At 44.8% G+C, this 16,465-nt stretch overlaps 1 protein-coding gene across 37 annotated transcripts in view; it reads right to left on the bottom strand.

The window, feature by feature from the left end:
* The window catches only part of Dst (dystonin), a 394,204-nt gene that overhangs the window by 157,373 nt on the left and 220,366 nt on the right, over window positions 1-16,465 (bottom strand). For all 37 annotated transcript variants that reach the window (XM_087565925.1, XM_087565930.1, XM_087565928.1 and 34 more), the window contains 3 exons: window positions 16,299-16,465; window positions 301-413; window positions 97-203 (listed from right to left, as the gene is read on the bottom strand). In XM_087565925.1, coding sequence (XP_087422051.1) covers window positions 97-203; window positions 301-413; window positions 16,299-16,465 — 387 coding nt within the window. The remainder of the gene's footprint in view (window positions 1-96; window positions 204-300; window positions 414-16,298) is intronic.

Below are 16,465 nucleotides of genomic sequence, written 5' to 3'. Positions count from 1 at the left end.
ATCTATTTTAAAAAAGCTGCACTATAGTTTTCAAGGAATTCGATTAATTGGTCATCAATGAACAAAAGCTTCAAGCGCAGGAAAGCCAACACTCACGTTTGCACCAATGCCTTCGCCGCCTTCGGGGACTTTGGGAAATGCATCGTAGAGGGAGGACACATAGGTTATCACTGACTTTTCGTCCGGGGAAGAGACGTCGACATCTGCAAGCAGCAACAGAAACGAATTATTTCATGATGCCGAGGGGACTCCCGAGGAGACGCTTGCGCCAGCGCAGGTAAGAGTCAAGAAGACACTCACCTTCGGGGTCCAGAAGTCTGATCACACCGATTTTTTCAGCTACATAAAAAGCATGCTCTAAATTCGCAAGGTTGCTTTGAACAGCAACAGTATTCATGTCTATCAGGTCCGGCCTAGGAAAGAGCGCACCAGGTTAAGTTCCGCATGTGCCAGCTCACCCCGACGGCTGCACGTGTTAGCCACCTAAGTAATAGCAAGTACTTGTACCGCACCCGTATTAGAAAGGAGGCTTCCTTTAAGCCGGAGGTTCCCAGCCTCTCTAAGCTGTGACCCTTTAGTTCCTCCCATTGGAGTGATCCCCGACCATAAAATTACTTTCCTCGCTACTTCATGACTGTAATGATGCTGCTGTTACCAACTGTAATATAAATATCTGCTATGTAGGGAATCTGTCTGCAGCCCAGGGTTGAGACTCACTGCTTTAAACACTTAGCATTGCAGCACCCACCCCTTCCCTGGTCTGTGCAGCACCCACCCTTTCCCTGGTCTGTGCAGCACCCATCCTTCCCCGTCTCTGCAGCACCCACCCCTTCTCCAGTCTCTGCAGCACCCACCCCTTCTCCAGTCTCTGCAGCACCCACCCCTTCCCTGTCTCTGCAGTACCCACCCCTTCCCAGGTCTGTGCAGCACCCACTCCTTCCCCATTGTGTAGCACCCACCCCTTCCCTGGTCTCTGCAACATCCTCCCCCACATTCTCTGCAGCACCCACCCCTTCCCCGGTCTCTGCAGCATCCTCCCCCACATTCTTTGCTGCGCCCACCCACTAAAATCTCCTTAGAACTTCCCCATCACTTATAGAGGAAACACCTCTGTCATCCCACAGGCTCTCAGGTTTGTTCAACATTTTCCCACCCACAAATCCTGGGCCCCCTGTGTGCTGTAGGCGGTGTGGGAGCAGTTAAGTTACTGGGAACACTGTTTAGCAGTCATTTGCACAAGAAACTCCATTAAGGTACTTCATGTGTACTTTTGTTTGTGTGCTTGCTTGCTTTTTTTTTAACCTAAAGAAAAGGCAGGGTTCTGCCCCCCCTCCAATCTACATGTACTTTTATTAGGTCTTAGAATGAAGGAAGTGTTCATGAACCGGAACTGAATCTCCACTTCCTACTTGTTCAGAGGCCAGAAAATCATCACAAATACCTAACTGGCTTCCACACCCACCAGAGTGACCAACATCCACCAATCACAGCAGGAGAAGCAAGGGGCAGCTCTCTACAAATATGTATGTGTTTAATTCACAGACCCTGGATGTCAAGAACACTAAACAGATATGCACAAAAGTCTAGACCATGTGTCTAGATTTCTTCCAATTAAAAAATCTGTTCAAATTTCTTGGAAAAATAAGAACCAGACCTCCTGAGACTGCCAACCTCTGGGCAAGAAACAGCATGCTATTGTGAGAACCCTGTCATTAGCAAGTAGCATAAACACTGAGTAATCCCAAGGAGAATGAATAAAGTCATTGAAGAATGAAGGGTTTTTTTTGATCAAGAGAATAAAACACAAAACTTCCTTCAGGATGATGTCATTTCAGAGGAGAAACAGCTGCACAATGGTCTGAATGACCCCATCTTCGGTCCTGAGTTTAACACATTACTGGAGTGGATGTCTCCTAGCCAAAGTTTGTAATAGATAAAACAAATTAGTTAAGAAAAAATGTTTAAGGGGGTGAGGGTGGGGGAACCAAAAGGCACTGGGAAAAGCAAAGACCTGAAGGAGTCTTCCTCATACTGCTGTCTCCCTAGGCTTCCCAGCGCTCTGCCTGAAGCACCCAGGGGCTAGTGCTCTGCCTGTCCACCACCTCTACTCTTGATAATCTCACTGGGATAACAGTCTTTAAATTTTCATCTATTTGGGCCTAGAAAGATAACTCAGTGGGAAGAAGCACTTGCTTTGCAAGCATGAACGTTTTGTGTTCAAAGCTCCCGCGGCCATCTTAAAAGCTGGGCAAGGCTCTGTGTGTCTACAATCTCGGCATTGGGTGACAGAGAGAGACGGATCCCAAGAGCCTGGCGGGCCAGACGGCCAGCCTGGTCAAAATGGTGGTCTTCACGAGAGACCTTGTATCCAGGCAGTAAGAGTGCAACAGAAGATACACGGGCACACACCTGTATACTGCACACATCATGCAAACACACACATGCATGCCTACACACACAGTCATTCGAGTGCTTTCCACTCACTGGAGATATTTATCCCCATCATGAAGCCAGCATCTCACTTTTGTGGACTGTTGGTGGGCATTTCACTCTCAACCTGGATTAAGTATAAAAAGAGCACGGGACCACACCACACGCGAAGGTGGTGCTCTCCTATTACACGCTGCTCGAAGACGCTGACTCTTAACTACCACAACCTCCCTATTTTATAGGCACGTTTTCTTAACCACACAACGCAATCTGACAAAAATATATGCTAGACCCTTTTCGTAGAAAAGCACTTTCATTGATAGGCTCTCAATCGTTTTTATTGCCTTAGGATGATTTGATTTTTACATGCATTATTCCTTCATAAACAGCACAACCCATCTTTCCTCTCAGAAATGATTACAAGTGAGGATACAAGAAAATTACCTAAGTTTTACAGTGAAAATATAAGATCATAAGGACATAAAGTCCTTAGAAATGTGACCAGAAAGTGTAAACCTGTCGAATGTGGTGATGTGTAACTTAAATTCCAGCACTCGGGGGCAAAGATAAATAGACCTCTTGTATGAGACCAGCCTGGTCTACGTACACAGTTCTAGGTCAGCAGGGCAACAGAGAACCCTGTCTTAAAGACAAGGGTGCACTACTTCTAGGCATTAATGTATTGTAAAAATATAAAGTAAAAATGTATTTTGAAAGTGTGCTGATCAGGTTTTATTTTGTTTTGACACGAGCTAGAGTTATCAGGGGACGGATAATGTCAATGGAGGAATCACCTCCATTAGATGGGCCTGTAAGTAAGAGAGTGGGAGTTATTTTCTTGATCAATGATTTATCTGGGAGGAGCCAGTGTAATAGGACACAGCCTACTGTGGCTGTGCCCTCCCTGGCTGGTATAAGAAGTTGAGCTGAGCAAGACCAGGGGGCAAGCCAGTGAGCAGTATTCCTCCATGGCCTCTGCTTAAGTTCCTTTCCTGAGTTCCCTCAATGCTGGACATCAAGTATAAGAGGAAATAGACCCTTTCCTTCCCAAGCTGCTTTTCCCCCACAGTGTTATTCACAGTAACAGACATTTTAAAAAGGAGAAATAGCTACTGCTGTAAGTTTACGTCTTGAATTAAATTAATACTTAATAGTTTGCAGAGTACCCATTTTTAAAAAGCACTTGCTTTGGACAATGTTTAAATCATACACATGCATATATGACTTAAGCACATGTAAGAACATATATGGACAGATATTATATAACTTCAAAATATCTCCATAGTAACAGCCAAAAGCTATCTGAACACTAAAATTCCACAAAAAGACTTTTTTCCTTGGGTGGGGGATAATCCCAATATTACTTTCCAGACTCTAGATACTTGGTTCATACATTAACTCCTATGAGAATTAGCCAGGATGCTGTGGAGAAATATTAAATAGATATCCAGGCCTTTCTACTTGTATAGCAATTTCCTCTGAAGCTCAATAACACCCTGGAAGTTCTAAAGGAGGCTCCTTGAGGAAGCAAACAACACAGAAGTCTCAGGAAGTCCTGAAACCGATCAAATGTGATACTCTCCTCCCTCCCCAAGGCTTCATAAACAGGAAGAGTAACTAAAGTGACCTAGCAGCTGAGGTGCCTGGAAGTGGATGCTGCCACTTCCTGTGACCCACTGAGCTGTTTATATGTTCTGCTGTGTGCTCCAGGTCCCCAGGTTGGTGAGCTGCCACTTATGTTAAGCTGGGCTTTCTGTGATGCAGCTGTCTGACTCATTCCTAACTTGGTAAGCAATCCCTCCTCATTCTTACTGCTGTTGGTAGCCTCAGTGTGTGTGTGTGTGTGTGTGTGTGTGTGTGTGTGTGTGTGAGTGTGTGTGTCCTCTCCTCAGGAGAAAGTCTCTCACAGAACACTACTCAATCTGGATTAGGGTTCTAACTTTTCTTTCGGTGAGATCATTGGTACAGCTTTTTTTCTGCGGTAAGGTCTTAGCATAAGCTGGCCTTCAATTCTACTCCATATGCATCAGACTGTGAACCTCTGAGCATCCCTTGCTGTGGCCTTCTGACTGAGAGGCATGACCCATCATGTCCAGCTTTCTCAGTGTGTGATTCTTACCTGAGGTCTGAGGACTAAACCAGGTTAGCATCTCTAATAAATTTAATTTTCCTTTGAAGTTACAATCTTTCCTAAAACTTCCATTTTATTCCTTTGGAATAGAATCACTTTATTCTCCTTAACTAAGAAATAAAAGGGATTGGGGATTTGTGCTTGCCTAGCAAGCACAAGGCCCTGGGTTCGGTCCCCAGCTCCGAAAAAAAGAAAAGAAAAAAAAAATAAAAACATCAGATAGATAGTGTAAAAACCTCTCAAACATTTATTTTTTTAAATTATTATTAGTGCGAAAACCCACAGCAGAAACACAAATATACACAAATGCTAACACGGCCTTTTACTTTTTCCCTTGGTACAACACAGGAGGCCATTTTTTTTTCTTTTTTCTTTTTTTTCAGAGCTGGGGACCGAACCCAGGGCCTTGCGCTTGCTAGGCAAGCATTCTACCACTGAGCTAAATCCCCAACAGGAGGCCATTTTTTAAAACTCTTTTCCAGTGCTCATTTTTAGTGTTTGGCTCCAGAAGTGAAAATCCACCGGAGAGGGATGCTGACTGGTCTAACTCTCCATTACATGGTAAGTCTATCAATGGTAAGATTATCCAGTCTGTAGAACAGGACCGATTTTACTTTTAAATTAGAACAAATAAACAAACAAAATACAGCACCTGAAACACAGTGACCTGAGGTGATAAGACATTGGAGCATCTTCCTATCTCAACTGAAAGTGGCTACAAGCAGCTGTGGGGAGAGCCGCTCTGGATGTGCGTGGGTCAGGACGGTGGTTACCTCTAATTGCCAATTCAGCATAAGCTAGAATCACCTGGGCAGTCCTGCTGCAGATCGGGCCGGTGTGTGGGCATGGGCATGAGGGTCAGGGTGGGTTTGTCCTGATGAACTGAGGAAGGACTTGGGTGAAGGTGAAATGGAATTGAATGGAACTATTTTATTGGCAGATCAGGGTGAGCAAGGGGACTGCAGAAATGGGTGGGGGGCTTTCAGGCCCAACTGAGAAAGCAGCTGGAAATGCTAAAGAGGTCAGAAGCTCAGGTGGAGCCCTTCTGGGCTGCACATGGACAGCAGGAAGGTTATCCCGAGGGCAAAATCCCACTGGAAGGGGTTGGGAGTTTAGCTCAGTGGTAGAGCGCTTGCTAAGGCCCTGGGTTCGGCCCTCAGCTCTGAAGGACAAAAACAAATCCCAGTGGAGGCTCCACCTGGAGAGAAATGAAGTCCCTTAAAGGAAGAAATCCTAATGGGGTTCCCTGCTCTTCAAAAGGATTGGCATACAAGCTGATAGAGATGTGGTCTAAGGGGGCCAGGCTACATCTCAGACTGGCATCAGTGTTTAGCTCTGTCAGGAGCAGGGCCCACCTAGTACTGGTTTTAAAGGCACAAAGTGCACAGGATTGAAGATGGCCCAGGAGAGCAGCTGAAGCCTGACGCTGTTGGGCATCCCTGAGAGATTACGACAGGACAGCAAAACTTCTTTTGGAATGGATCCTCCAAGATACTGGAGATACCAAGGCTGTTTGGTTTCAGAACTACAGCCATTTCAGAACAGACCTTACCTAAGTGTATGCTGCAGGCAGGCAGAGCCACAGAGGTACCACCAAGCCCTCTGAAGCCCGCTTGATTACACGCACTATGAGCCCCCAACAATGAGGCCACGGGCAGGCATTTGCCCTTTTAGATTTTAGTTTGGTTTTGACCTTAGTGCTCCCATGTCCCCGTCCTTCCAACTTTGGAATGAGAATATTTACTCTGTGCCATTACATTCTGGATGTCTTTAACGTGTCTTCAATACGAGGACCTCACAGTTACGAGACTTTGGGCTTCTAAAGTGTTAAAATTCCTGAAGACTTTGAGGACTTTAATAGGTAGACTATTTCTTATTTTAAAAGATAAGAATTTGGGGGTAAAGGTTGGAAGGTTGGAGCTTAAAGAGATGTTTGTGTGCCAGGTCGACAAGGGGTGGAGTTGTGACCGTTACTGTCACCTTGATATAATTAGAATCGAGTAGGAAGAAAGTGCAGGCTGCTAGACTGGGCAGGCACATCAGTAGGGGACTGTCCTTATTGCCATAACTGACTGGAGCCCAGCTTGAAGGAACACAGTGCCACTCCCTGAGTTTGGGTCCTAGATCGTAGAGGAGAAAGGAAAAGCTGAGCAGCAGACACACTGGCACTTACTCCTTCTGCTCCCGACTGCGGACGTGATGTGACTGACTATCAAAGTCCAGCCATGGTGATTCCCCTGAAATGCTGGGCTACAATCTAGACACGGATGTTAAATCAACCCTTTCTCCCCACACTGCTTTCTGTCAAGGGGTTTTATTGCTGCCGTAGAAACAAGAGGTTCACACAAAACGAAATGTTCTATTTATGGAAGATGGTGATGGCTACGAGACAAGGTACGGCCACGGGGACAGCGTATGAGTGTCTTCTCACAGTTTAGTCTTAAGGGAAAACAATTCCAACAGCAGAAACCTCGGAGCTTCGGTGCAGGCATCTGGTGATCTCGTCCTGACTTGCTCTCTTAGGATACAAATCCTGCACAGCTCTTTCTACTTCAACTGGAAATCAGGAGTTATGCAAATCATCTAGAATTCCAGTTATATCTATGAAGCATTGGGGAATGGGGTGGCCCTGGGAGAGAGGGGATTCCTAGCTGCTGCTGGGACAAGGCTCAAGAACCCATGTAGGCTGGTCTCGGGGTGATGGACAAGAAAGCAATGGTAAACCAGGCATGAAGAATACCATACAGAGGTAACTGTGCTTTGGATATGCACATACATAACTTGTCCCAACCATCAAATCACCAAGTTCATGCACACAGTATTTTTTTTTTTCCGGTTCTTTTTTTTCGGAGCTGGGGACCGAACCCAGGGCCTTGCGCTTCCTAGGCAAGCGCTCTACCACTGAGCTAAATCCCCAACCCCTATGCACACAGTATTTAACACGTATCTATCACTTTCCAAGCAACAGGATGCTGAGAACAGTCACAGGGTATATGGAGAACTTAGAGCAGACCAGGAGGTCTTCACGTGGCAGTGAGAACACAGGAGAACACTCACCTGTAGCTCTGGTTGGAGGAAACATGAGTGCAGACAGCCCAGCAAGGGCGAGAGACACAGCTAGGGAGCACAGTGAGAAGAGATGTTGGCCAGTAGCAAGGGGCCATAGTGAGGCTGATTCGAGGGAACTTCTTATAGGATTGCAAACTTTTCCCCCTAAGGACTACAGAAAGCAACTGAAGTATTAAATGATCAGATCAGGGGGCGGACATAGAAATTTAAAGTGACAGCAATGGGGAGAGGAGACTAGATGAAGGTCAGAGGCACAGTACAGTGTTCCGTAACACAGGCTGTAGTCAACCAAAGCTGCAAATATGGCTGAGACAAGAGAAGGAAGGGAGAAGGCTGGACCACACGGTGAAACTGTCCAAATACAGCAGCAAAGAGAGAAGAAATGAATGTTCAAGAGGTCCAACGTGGACAAGTAAGACCAGACCTGCAAATGCACAGACTGAGAGCCACACGGATGTCGCCCAAGCCCTTGCAAGTGTTTGGGTGGATGGTGGGATCAGAACCAGAGTGCAGCAAGGTTGAGAAATAAGCATCGAGTGAAGAAATGAAGGCAGGTACCTCTGCCAAAAAAGAGAATGGGGAAAAAAGTAATCCTATACACCTACAGGCACCAGTGTGACACTCACTGTGTGCACGGGCTGACCTAGAGACATTATGGGGTCGTAAAGAATATATTTATCAATCCTTTAATTAGCAGCAGGGGGCTCTGGAGGAGCGGAAGAGGATGGTTGTGCTGTGCAGGAGCAGACGGGATGGAGCTGGAGTTGGGTGGGCATCCAGGGTGGAGAAGAAAGTCTCTGTACTTGCTGACACCCACTTTCCATGAGAGGAGACACCAGCTCCTCTGATAAGGGGGTAAAGAGAGATGAGAGGACGAAGGAAGAAGTACAGATTAACAGCAGGGAGACCAAACGTCGGATACCTCAGCCCCTTCTCAGGCTCTACCCTGACCTGTGACATTCCTAGGCGTGCATCACTGCCTAGGGACAAGCACAGACAAGGCAGGCGGCTGGCTCCTGTGGGAGCAGGCTCTCCTAGGAAAACAAGTGCTCAGCAGTTTGCAAAGAACGATGAAGGAATTCACCCGGTGGAGTTTTTAATATAAAGACAAAGAAAACCCCACTGCAGTTACCCAGAGGCCAGCCTTAACACAAACTCTACGCTGGAGAACACAGACTCCACAGAGATGTGTAAGGGCGTGTGTTACACAACGTCCATCCTCTTTTCAACAGATGGCACAGTAGAACACGAATTCCCTATGCCTCGTGTCTCCTGGGACAGCACAGCAGTTATCATAACGAATTCCTGAAGATGACTGTTCTGATCAGATCGTGTTCAGACTGCACGTTCTTTCTCTAACTGTTCCTACTGCTGTAGCAGGCATCTCACCTCCTCCCCCTCCTCATTCTCCAAAGGTCTATAAAGCTGTCTCCTCCCCGTCCCCCGGCAAATAAATATGGGCTTGCAGAAGAATAGCACACAGTTATGTAACAGGGCGTTGGCATCCCTCTACGCTCATATTTGGGCACACGTATCACTGAGACAATCAAAGTCAAGAACTCCTAGGTGGCGAGTTCGACACAAAGATAATTTCCTCCTCTTCCCAAAACTAAAGTGCCCGAGTTTATTTCAAATATTCTTCCTTTTTTTTTTAACCCTACAGGGCAGCAGTCGAGTAACAAGGCAGAGAGCAAAGATTAACAGCGCTATATGTAGTGCAAGCTTTGCTACTACTTCGGGATTAAAAACCTAACAATTGCAATGATTTAAAGGTAATTAACGAACTGTGGCTTTCAACTTACAAACAACTCACTTCCCACCACCTCCTATACCTGCTTGAATAAGTACAGAGGAAACTGCTGGCTTTAACCAAGCAAGATCTCCTTCTAGTACCTGAATGTTAGTGAATCGCCTTGAATAAAATTTGGGGAAAAAAAATCTTAATACGTAAGAGACCAAAACCAAAACACCGCAAACCTCCCCCAAATAGGGAGGTGCGAATCCGCTTATTTTCATTCTGCTAAGATTAACACTTTAAACTACTTCCTACCACACGGTAAGATGAGAACCTAGAAAACAAATCAAAAAAAAAAATCAAAGAGATTCATAAAAAACCAAAAGGGCCTAGGGAGGGATACACACGCCCACCTCTGGCTCCTCTGGTGTAAGAGGATGCTGAAGGGAAGGAAACAGGATAAAGAAAGGAGAGTCAGCATGCGTCCCTGGCTCTCCATCACTGCTCTGTGTTATAGGATCTGTAACAACACAGCTCACAAGGAGAAAGGGGACCAGAGCTGGTCGAAGTTTTCCTAAATCTCAGCATATATGTGTTGTGTCAAAACAATCTCTACTGCTGCCTCCCCCACCCCCGTGTGTGTGTGTGTGTGTGTGTGTGTGTGTGTGTGTGTGTGTGTGCGCGCGCGCGTTTTAACTTGTCATGTTGGGGAGGAAACGTTTTATGAGACTCTCATTAAGCTGGAAGCCCACCATTTGAGCCAGGCTGAATCCAGCATTCTCCCAGGATCCACCATCTCCATCCCCTAACACTGGGGTTCCTGGGCACACGCAGCCATGCCTCAGCTTTATGAGGGTGCTAGGGATTTGAACTCAGCACATGTTGCTTTCACAGCAAGCACCTTTACCCACCAAGCCGCCTCCCCACGCACAGCATTGTAACGTTTGAAGTAACCACATCACTCTGAAATCTACCTACCTAATTCATTTTCCTTCCCTCATCATGATGTAACTGGTATTGTGATGAACACCTTGTGTATCAACCACAGAAAAATATGCCTATGATTTCAGCTTCAATGTGTTTTTAAGAAACGAATGTAAATAATACAGTGAAAAGAAGGGTAAAGTTTAGAACAGGAAAAAGGTTAAGTAGACCTAGCAGAAAGAAATTAAGTCAGGAAATATTTATTTCTCAAAAGCCTCATGGAAGGGAACTGCCGCAGTCTAAGGACCTTATTCTACACAGGTTCACACATTCGCACAAAGTACAAAGTTGAAGTCAACATTTTGATGAAAAAAAACCAACAAAGTATCCACCGATTATGCATTTTAAATAAATTAGGCTCAGATTACAGAACAGGATACTATGGAAGCGAAAGGGACTGTGGCAGGGAGTGTCTGCTGGGGCCTGCCCAGGCTTATCTGGCTTCCACACCAGCGCAGCAGCCCTCCTGTTAAGGCAAGGAACACTGAGGCGTTCTCCCTCATGAATGGAAACAAGTGAACAAAGGTAACAGCTTACTTTGTATCAGTTAGTATCCATTTTCCTTCCAAGGGAAGGCTTAGCACTGGGCACTTCTGGGAACTCGTCTGGGCAAGAGGGCCAGGAACAGAAACAAAGTAAAACAGGCTGGTATTTCCTCTGATACTTATTTGTCAAATTGAACTCTCCAAATTATGTGTAAAAAATAGATGCAATAAAAATGGCAACCAAATGCATGCCACTTAGCCACATTCCTTATTTGGCCACATTGGAATTCTCTTCAGTGCAGTGCACACTGGTTCTTTCCGGTCTTTACCAGGGACCAATTTCTTCTGAGTGCAACCCATTCCGGGTTCATTTTGTAAACAAACCGTTTGATTGGCTTTGCAAAATGAAGCAGTGTTTTTGTTGGTGTTGATTTAGATTAGTAGCCACCAGTGCTTATGGCCACAGGCCTCTAATACATACTCAGGGGAATGCACACAATGTGCACACACCCTCATGCAGCCTGAGGACTGAGGGAAAGAACTACCCAGTCAACACTCACACACCTTCCTGGGAGAACATTTCTAACCCTGAAGGGCCTCCTCCCACTATTAAACCAGTCCAATCCAGTTTAGCTTCTGAGGACTGACTGAGTCACCAGCCTGCAGGTCATATGATTAAACAAGAAGACTCTGACCACAGCCCTCTGGGGAAACTTACCCAATTAAAAGATTGTTAAAAGGTTCATATAATGAAGCACAATGGCCCTAATAAATTTCAATGCAAAATGCAAATTATGACAAAATAATTAATACTAAATTATGTCCTCCTTAATTAGAAAACAGTTTAAAGGACATGCTCTTGCAAACTATTGCCTAAAATTCCCAGTGTTAATTGGCTGATATATTTAAAGCAGGCCATGGAGAGAATACAGAGATTTAACTGGGATTGAAGTGAATGAACGGGTAAATTAAAGACAAGAGTGGAACAGGGAGAAACTAGTCAGCAGAAATAACCTCCCCTGGAAATGCACCCCCGCCCTCAGCTTTCTGGTCCTGATATCCTGGAGTTTCCACTTTATCCTGCAGGGTCTCAGGGCTGCTGCGCTTCTCCACGCTCTTTCTGGTCTGCAGATTCACGTTCATCCTAGTGTGTAGGCAGCTGCGTCTTCACACTGACTGAGGCCAGTGCGGCCGTTTGGTAGCCAGCTTTCAGGCAGCCTAGGGAAAACTCCCACTCGGAGGGGCTGACTAAAGTTAGTTCCAGAGCAGAACTTCAAGCTCACAGTCAGAGCTTTATCTCTCCTGGTCAGAGACATGTGAGCACACTTATGGCAGAAGCCACGTGAACTGCTCCTGGAGTCTCCACCTCTGAGGAACATTGACTCCGCTACCTCCACCCTGGCTCTCGTTCTCCTCAGAGACAGCTGCTTGGATGCCGTGGCTCTCGGCTCTCTGCCAATTCTCCTTCATCCTTTCTTGGTAAAAAGCTGACTCATCAAATGCTTCTGTGGCACTCTTTTCATTTAAACTCAACAAACACAGCCTTCCTGGTTCGGTTATTCTTTTGAATAACAAAGTTCCCAGCTTATCTCCAGAGAGGCTCTCACTCACTGTCTTCCGTGGAAAGATTTTATTATAGACCAAAGAGCACCAAACTTATTTGCACTGAACAAACAAAACAAAGCAGGCCTGTGGCATTTCTAACATTTGAACTCTTTCCACGAAAACTGAACGGAACAAGCAGAGGATCCTAGAAGGAGCTGGGAACAGCAGCAAAATCTAGTAAGATTTAATTGGGGGAAATTAATATATCCACAACTTATTTAAGCAAACCCTGAGAACTACTCTTTATAACCTCCCTGCTTTCTCGTTATTACCTGGACCATAAGTCAGGTTCCTTACTGCTCCTGGATAATGTGACATAGTAACACTATAGAATTTGTGATTTTGCTCTTACTTAAGCTAAGTATTTTAATATGCTTTAATTTTTAATTTAATTGTTGTTACCATAGTACAGATCTTAAACAGTGAGCTAACCCTAAGCTAAGCTTAACTAACACGTGTCTCAGTAGTTGATGAAAGGAGAGGAAGACCTTTGTTTGGCAGTAACAAATGCACCTGTTCCATTCAAGTTCACCAACACTTTCTGGATCTTTGTTAACTGTCATGAACCGTCAAGGATGCAGGACCACTGGTCAGGCCGACACCTCTATCTTTTTAACATCACTGCACACAGAAACGACCCCAGGGGTAACGAAATCGGAACAGTCACATTCATTAATTCTTAAAAGGCGTATGGTGCTGAGCATATAAATTAGCATTTGAACACTTTTTAGTATTGATAAAAATGAAGGCCGCCATCTATTTCGTGAGGTTTGTTTGTTTTGTGAGACGGGGTTACTCTGAGTAGCCTTGGCTGTCCTGTAGACCAGGGTGGCCTCAAACTCAGAGATCCACCTGCCTCTGCTTCTGGAGTGCCGGGATTAAAGGTGCGTACCACCATGCCCAGCTTGGCACACCATGGACCGGCTTGCTAATTTTTAAAAGCTAGCATATTTTACTACAGGCTTCTGCTGGGGCAAAGACATCCATCTGTGTGGTTAACATTCTATATGTCCCCGTGAGTGCTAACATGCTATATGTCCCTGTGAGTGCTAACATTCTACATGTCCCCATGAGTGCTAACATTCTTCCTGTCTCTGTGAGTGTTTGTTTGTCTTCTAACATTATGTACTTTTTACCCCTATGCACAATTTCATTTTACAAAGTCTATGCTACCCTTAAAAATTCTTTTTCATTTAACTTCTTATAATAGTTCTTTGGATATAAAAATTAGAAAACTAAACTATGTAAAAAGAAAACCTAGAATACTGTTAATAAGATACTGTTTACTTAGGTTAACAAACCTGTTTCTTTCAAATATTCTAGATGCCAATACTACTAAACATTACTGTAGGCTATCCAGAGTGATTTACTCCACCAATGATTTCTCATAATGCGGTTTACATTAATCCAGAATTTTGAAGACGTAGGTGTGGGGTTGGGGGGCATCAAAGCCAAAGTGTGTTCGAAAATGTAATAAGGAAACCTGTTGAATCTGTCATGATTCTGCTTCTATGTCAGATCAGGCTCTCTAAAACCTTAGCAGATCCTAGTTAAGAAAGTCTTAAGTCTCTTGTATAAAGTAATACTTTGGAATGACAGATAGTATATATTTCCATTTTTAACGACTAGTCTTTCTAGGATGTGAGAACCTGATCTAAACTACTTATAGCCCCTGGACACTGCAGCGGCCTGCCCAAGCTACAGTAGGCATCTACTCTGCCATCGACCCAGTCACTGCAACCAAAGAACCCAGCCACTGCAGCTACCTGCCCCATCCACTGCAGCCATTCCCCCTAGCTACTACAGCCACCACCGCCTCTAAGGAGCCTCTAACGGGTGTCCACTTGCTTAGAAACCAGGCCCATCTGCTAGCTCAGATAACGTTTATTACTGAAGCCAAAAGAGATCCAGTAAGTAGTAAAGCTTCTTATCTAAATAAATACAAAAGAAAAAACCCACAGCAAACTTAAATACATTAAAAGTGTATGGGAGTAGTTATGTAGTTATGTAAAACTGTCTATAAATTGAGGTACTGCATAAGAAATGTGTGCAAGTCAAGCCTATCTGTTTAATTCTTGCACACACTGGAGGAAAAGAACTCAACTGTTTTCTTAAGGAAGGGCCGAAGGCTTTAACATATGTCTTACAGACTAAGGCAACTATGGACACAGGACACTGTAAGAGAACTCAGCAACGGAGACCTCCATGCATTGAGAGCTGGGGTTTTCAATGTTACCAGGAATTCTAGTGAAGAAAAAAACTACAATTCCGATTTCTGGGCTGGAGAAGGATGGCTCAATGGCTATGAGCAGGCTGATGTCTTCCAGAGAACAGGTTACCCCACACAGCAATTTACAAGCCTGCTCTTTTCACCCCTGAAGACACCAGGTATGCCAGGGCTGCACGAACACACACATACACAACACCCACGCGCACAAGATAAATTAAAAACCAGATCCCATTTCTCACCAAAAGCAATGACAGCAAGTTTAATCTATCTATCTGTCCATCTGTCTGTCTGTCCGTTCATCCATCTGTCCATCTACCCACCCTACCCACCCACTCATTTATTTAGAGACAAGGTCATGCTCTGGAACACAGGGTGGTTTCAAATGTGTAAGCCTCCTGCCTCTGCTTCTGAGTGCTGACATTGCAATCATGCACCACCAGGGCCAATACAGATATTTTTTAAGCAGATGATTTTAGAAAAATTAGCCCCTAAAAACATTTTTATACTGCCTAAAACGATTCAGAGAAAAAGCCCCATGGTGTGCCACCGTCCACTCCCTGGGATGGGGGATAACGGTGGACATGCCCACAACACCATGATACTCCATGTCTGACCTCTGAGCGAGGTAAGCGAGTAGACCCAGGCTTTCTTCTTGATTCAGCACTCACCTCTGTTTAAAGAGTGTTCCATAAGGGAAGGACATAATACCAGATTGCTTAAAAACAGGGGCTGTTCAGTATGGATACCTGAGAGATCATTACTGGTTTGGTAAGATTTTTATTATACTCAATAACTTTTTCAGGTTCATGAGTTCATAGCTCAGACTTAATCTATTTGTGTATATATTTGGTTCTTCGATGTGACACAATCTTTGGACAGTCAAAGAAAATAGCCAAGGTTAAGCCCAGAGTTGTCAGTAAACATTTTATGTGGGTTTCATTTCCACTGAGACAGTAAAAGCACACACTCGAGAGCCAGCCTGCCACGTTTGAATCCCAAGTCCGCCACCCACCAGTCTTGTGGCTAGGCAAATATTACCCAGTGTCTCACTTCATACATAACCAGGGACGACCAGGGTGTAGCGAGAACTAAACTAACCAGTGTTTGTAACAATGCTTCATACGCACTGTTACTTCGGTTGTTAACAGCAAGACAGTAACTTCCACAGGAAAACTGCTCACCAATCCCAAGTCTGCTGCCCAGCCACCCCTCGGAATGACAAAATGGTATGACCTGGAGCTGCACTGCACACCTTGTTAGGCCTGAACTATGATCCTTCACCTGTCTACTCATGGGTGACCTGTAGATAAACTAGGTCATTCCCCTGCAGTTTATAGGCATCTGAGCTTAACTTCTGTAAGGTGTATAAAAAAAAATCCAGATATAATACCACTCTGTTGCTCTGTCTGTTTCTCTTTTCTCTCTCCTCCCACCCCACCCCCCCTCTGTGTGTGTATTACAGTTTAAGAGTACTGATTCAGTCACAGGCCTGTGCTGCCTTTCATCTTATCTGGATTTTTCCTCTCTTATGTGCATGCACTGCCTTTCAAAAGTAACATGTTATATAAAATGTCAGAAATGAAAGAATGACTTGTATTTGCCTGAGAGAAGACCGCACAGATTCCATACCTGTATTTATGAATGATGGCATTAAATAGCTTCCCATCTCTCCAGCAGGTAGTGAAGTTTTCACACCGCACTCCGGCATAACCTTCTGTCGCCTGCTGTGTCCACAGCAGCAACCTTTCTTTCGCAGACATGTCCTCTGACTCTCCGGTGACATGGATGTCAGATAT

This window comes from Rattus norvegicus, chromosome 9 (genome assembly GCF_021556685.1).
Source record: "Rattus norvegicus strain SHRSP/BbbUtx chromosome 9, alternate assembly SHRSP_T2T, whole genome shotgun sequence".
NCBI lineage: Eukaryota > Metazoa > Chordata > Mammalia > Rodentia > Muridae > Rattus > Rattus norvegicus.
The sequence above is the reverse complement of the archived record's forward strand: the minus strand, read 5'-3'. Positions and strand labels throughout refer to the sequence as shown.